This window comes from Tupaia chinensis, unplaced genomic scaffold, assembly GCF_000334495.1.
Source record: "Tupaia chinensis unplaced genomic scaffold, TupChi_1.0 Scaffold000493_1, whole genome shotgun sequence".
NCBI classification, from domain to species: Eukaryota; Metazoa; Chordata; class Mammalia; order Scandentia; family Tupaiidae; genus Tupaia; species Tupaia belangeri.
The window spans coordinates 756,597-761,954 of record NW_006160005.1 but is presented as its reverse complement, the minus strand read 5'-3'; the positions used below and the strand labels follow the sequence as shown (position 1 = coordinate 761,954).

At 51.1% G+C, this 5,358-nt stretch overlaps 1 protein-coding gene across 1 annotated transcript in view; it reads left to right on the top strand.

The window, feature by feature from the left end:
* Window positions 1–5,358, top strand: part of PIK3R6 (phosphoinositide-3-kinase regulatory subunit 6) — a 68,305-nt gene that overhangs the window by 29,863 nt on the left and 33,084 nt on the right. Inside the window, exons 9-10 of the mRNA XM_027774919.1 lie at window positions 4,044–4,384; window positions 5,257–5,341. Coding sequence (XP_027630720.1) covers window positions 4,044–4,384; window positions 5,257–5,341 — 426 coding nt within the window. The remainder of the gene's footprint in view (window positions 1–4,043; window positions 4,385–5,256; window positions 5,342–5,358) is intronic.

The following is a 5,358-nucleotide window of genomic DNA, read 5'->3' as shown; positions in this document are numbered from 1 at the left end:
GGAAGCCCCCGTCCCCTAAAGCAAAAACCTCTAAAAAAAAAAAAAATTAGGACATGGTTAGTTTACTGAGAAAAATCCAAAAATGCATAGAAGCTAAAGGAGAAAATTACTCATTTCTTTTTTTTTTTTGGAGAGGTTTTCGCTATAGGGCGCGTGCACTCACCAGACAGACAGAGAGAGACATAGAGACAGAAAGCGAGAAATCACCCCCCAGGGGGGATGGTCACGCCTCCATTCTCCTCTCGGGATCTTGGGCACACACGCACACGCGCCCAGCGTGAGTTTTAAGCCACCGGGTTCGAGACGCGAACCGTGGTCGACTACGTGGGAGTCCAGCGACACAGCCATTACGCTAACTGCTGGTTCCCGAGAAAATTACTCATAACCCTGCGACTCAGACGTAGTAGCAATGAACGTTTTGACGTATCTCCTTCATAACGAGACAACATTAATGATAGCAGCCACTGCTTCTTGAAGGCCTATCGTGTGCTAGACTGTCTTAACATTTTGCATCTATTGCATTTTTAAAGTCTCCTCATAACGTTGAGAAACAGATACAGTCGCCACCTATTTACAGACGGAGAAACTGAGGCATAGAGAAGTTGATAATCTACTCATGGTCACACGGATGCAAAACGACTGAGCCAGGGTTTGGACCAGATGTATCTGACATCAAGTTTATGTTTAATGCCTTCCAGCGCCCCGCCCCCACTCCCTTTTAATAAGTGGAAAGACTGAGCACTGTACACAGTGTTACATACTGCATAGGTATGTGAGAGTACTCAAAAGTTCACGGGAAGTGTGTATTATGAAAAGACTAGGGTTCGGCAGGTGGCGTGGTAGTTGGTAGCGCCAGACTCCCACCTGGTCAACTGTGGTTCGAATCCCAGACCTGGCAACTTACTTTCTTGCTTTTTTCTCTCTCTTTGTTCCTCTCTGGTCAAATTAAAAGAAATAAATTAAAATAAGGTTAAATAAAATTATTCTTAGGAAAAAAAAACAAGACTATGCATAGACCTTGAAAGTTTTTGCACCAAAATGAACTTGGGCTTCCATTACGTTTTTCCACAAACTTTTTGGAGTCCCCTTGAATGCATGCCCCTGCCTGTCATTTCCTCTCTGACCCATCTGCTGTCCTCCCCTCTCATTGTCTCTGTCTCAGATGCACAGGTTTTCTTACCGTTCCTCGAGCATGTCCCTCCATGTGCGTGCTCGTGAGCCTGTGCCTTCACACTCCGCCCCTGGTCTTTCACCTCCTTTGGGTCTTGCCTCAGTTCATTTTTGTGTGGCTAACAGAAATACCCGGGACCAGCAGTTGGCGTAATGGCTATGTCGCTGGACTCTCACGTAGTCGACCATGGTTTGAGTCCTGGACCCAGTGACTTAAACTCACGCCGGGCACGTGTGCGTGCATGCCCAAGATCCTGAGAGGAGAATGGAGGAGAAGGGATTGCGGCGTGGCCATCCCCCCTGGGAGTGATTTCTCACTTTCTGTCTCTCTCTTTCTGGCAAGTGCACGCGCCCTATAGCAAAAACCTCTCAAAAAAATAAAGGAAGGAAGAAAGAAAAAGAAATACCCAAGACTGGGTGATTTATAACAAAATAGGGGGTTAATCTGGTGGCTGGAAGGTCCAATGGAAGGTCCAGTGGCATTACAAAATGGCAGAAAGTGGAACTTTGAGCAGAGCAGAGCTAGTCCGTATCCATGTGGCTTTCTCTTGCTGTTCTGGCCTCATTGCTTCTCTGTCCAAACCCTTCAGAGCTCGGTCATGGAGGTCCTGCCCTACAGACACAGTTATTTCCAACAGCCCCACCCTAGGGCCATGAAGAGATTATGTTTTCACTTAACAACACAATTAAGTCCTAATACATGGACTGTGGGGGGACATCAAAATTCTAAAACATGAAACTTCAAGGGACAGACTGTTATCCAAATTGTAACAAGTCTTGTGGTCTCAGTGAGGCTTCCCTGATCACGCCCCTCCTCCACATCCCACATCCCCACCCTCCTTCTTTGCCTTCTCTTTAGCACTCATTAATATCTTATTATAGGGACCAGTAGTTAGCGTAATGGCTATGTCGTTGGACTCCCATGTAGTCAACCGCGGTTCGCGTCCCGGACCCGGTGGCTTAAAACTCACGCCGGGTGCGTGTGCGTGCGTGCCCAAGATCCCAAGAGGAGAATGGAGGAGAAGGGATTGCGGCATGGCCATCCCCCCTGGGGATTTCTCACTTTCTGTCTCTCTGTCTCTCTTTGTCTGGCGAGCACATGAGCCCTATAGCAAAAACCTCTCCAAAAAAAAAAAAATATATATATATATCTTATTATACATTTGACTTAGCTTGTTTATTATCTGCCCCTCCCATAATAGCAGGTCCATGAGGATGGGAATTTTTCCCATCGCTCTATTCCTGCTCCTAGACCAGAGTACGGCACACAGTAGGAGCTTGATAAACATGTGGTTAACATATTTATAAAATAAAGGAACCACACAAGACAAAGTCTGTGGGTCCTTCCAACTCTGATTCCACATCCCTCTAGCTGCTTTTTATGTATTTTCATAGATATTTATTGGGCCCTTAGCTAGTTGGAATGACCCTCTCTCCCTTAGCCCGGGAAGCGAAGACCCTGCTCAGCAGACGCCTGGCCCAGAACGGAGAGTGGACGAGATCTCAAGTCTGCTTTAGCCCCTGCGTCGTTGGCAATGACCTGGGGCTAGCTGGTGGCCAGGAGAGGGGTAGCGAAGACATGAAGGAGACAGCAACGTGACTGGGGCAGCTCTGCTCAGGGTGTCGGGGCAGGGCCCCTGGAGGGCATCATGCCAAGAGCACGGGGGGGCACCGTGGGAAACGCTTAGATGTGCTTCCGTCAAGGAGAAGGGCCCCGCCCCACACTTTGCCCTAGCCTCTGTCTCTGCTAACCGAGCTTTAAGCGCAACTGTTTCTGCAGGCCACAGCGCCCCGCTAGGATTTGATAATAGGGCTTCGTGATCGTTACAGTCATCTTAGCTATTGCCTAGTTACGACAAGTGACACCAGCTTTTTTAGAGTAGCAGTATGAAATTTCCTTTGAAAAACTTGGAACCCCTACATTGAATGGAGTGAAAGGAAACTAATAAGTAAATGATAGTGTAGGTGGTGTGTTGAGGTGGTTTGGGAATGACACATGTTTGGAAATACTCGTGTGACAAGGTCTTTTTTGTATTTATTTCTTCCATGAGCAAGAGACACAGAGAGAAGGTGGAGACAGACAACTCCCCCACCAGAGTCAGGAGGCCTCCATCCACCCCAGTCTCAGCCAGACCCCAGTCATGGGCATGGGCATGCTCACCAGACTCAGGGAGGTCTCCAGTTGCTCACCTGGAACTTTCTGGAACTTTCCCATGGGGGGTCAGCCTCACAGTTAGTTGTGATTTGCCACTCACCACCACCTGGCCCCAACAAATATTTCATGCATTGGCCGCAGGTGGTGTGATGGTTAAAGGCACTGGACTTCCACATGGGTGACCATGGTTCGAGTCCCAGACTTGGCAGCTTGCTCTCTCGCTTTACCTCCTCTCCCTCTCCCTCTCCCTCTCCCTCTCCCTCTCTCTCTCTCTCTCTCTCTCTCGTCAAAAGTTAAGAAATAATAATAATAAATAAAACTAACTAAATAATTATTTAAAAAATACTTGGCGAGCTCCTGCTTTGTGGCAGGACAAAGATATAGGTGTTATGGAAACGGACAGAACTCCTTACCTTCTCGTTTCCATTCCCGTGGGGACAGAATATTGATCCAGGGCTTGGGGATGCTCTCAGGAGGATGGGCTCAGCTGTCTCCCCTGTGAGAGGCAGGGGGGACCCCTCTTCCAGACCCCCGCAGTTGCAGGAAATTTCAAGCAACAGCCTGGCAAGTTACGAGCGTGTCCTGGATGTGGGGTCTGTGGGGTCAAGAAGGCTTCACAGGAAACTCCCTCCTGGCCCCCAGGGGCCGAGGAGAGGAGGGGAGCTGGGGCGGGTGGGCGCTGGGCCAGGACAGAGGCTCAGACGCCCCTCTCCAACAGGCCAGCCCCCGCTGCACCCTGGAGCGCTATTTCCACGCGGTGGTGGCAGCCGTGGAGCAGATGGCGAGTGAGGCAAACCCGAGCCGGGCGGGATACCTGGAGAGGCTGGAGGAGATTTACAGCTCTCTGCTGGGGCCGGCGGCGGCCGCGGGGGGGCGCTGCGGCGGTAAGAGCGGGGGCCGGGTCTGCCGAGGCTGCGGGCCGCCGGGGGCGCCAGAGAGCAGCGCTGGAGCTGCCTGGAGTGGGCGCGCTCCAGGAGCTGCGCGGGGCGGGGAGGTGGCAGCACGGAGGAGCAGCGCAGGGACTTGGCAGGACTGGGGGCTGAGAAGGTGGGCGATTCGGTCATGATAGCAGCCAGACTCCCAGAGCACCTGTGCCCCTGTATATTAAAATAGATTACGTATACTCAATACAGCAGATTACGTATGTTGAATCGACTTACTCCACAGTAAATTTATGAGATCCAAACTTATTATCCCACTTAGCAGAGTAGAGAACTGAGTTACAGAAAGGTTAAAAATCTCGCCCAGATCATCCTGCTAGTGAATGGTGGAGCCAAGATTCAAATCCAGGCTGTCTAGCCGGTCAGCATTCTGCCAGAGTAACCAAGGGGCCTGATCACCCAGAGACCACCTACCGGAGCTGCTGCAGTGGCACCGTCTCTCTCTGGTGTCGCGATTTCCGTTTTATTTGAAGTTTGTGAGCTAATGCCATGCCCTGAGGGAAGCAAGCTCCAGGTGGATGGGGAAATCGGAAATAGCCCAGAGAAGTGTCCTGGGATATGTATTTCCTGGTTGCCAGTAGGACGGTTCTGACTTGCGTCCTGTTTCACGGTCGTCCAAAGTATCCGAGCGATTTCTCAACCTGCATGTCCCAGAGCACAAGGGCACCGGTTGTGTCCCAGAGGACTAGGCACTGGGATAAGGGCTGGGAACCACTAGCGGAGCTCAGCACGCCAGCCCTGAGGTCTGAACTTGGCAGCCCAGGCTGGGTGGAGGCTGCAGAAGTCTGGGAGACATGGCCAGGATAGTGCCTGCCTAAAGACCCCATGTGCTCAGTTTTCTGTTATTTTGGTTTAAAATTCTATCCAGCCTCTCATCACCACATGAAAACGCCACACATGAAACCTCCTTCCCCCGGGAGCTGGACAAACCCAGTCCAGCTTTTCGGCACTGTGGTACCACTGACACTCAGCTGTAACTGCACAGACCAGGCGCGACCTGCTAGACCACCCCTTCCCCATCTGTGCCACGGCCAAGGGCGTCTGTCCCCCACCTAGACTCGCCCTGTGCATCTTAGTGACCAGCCAGCTCCC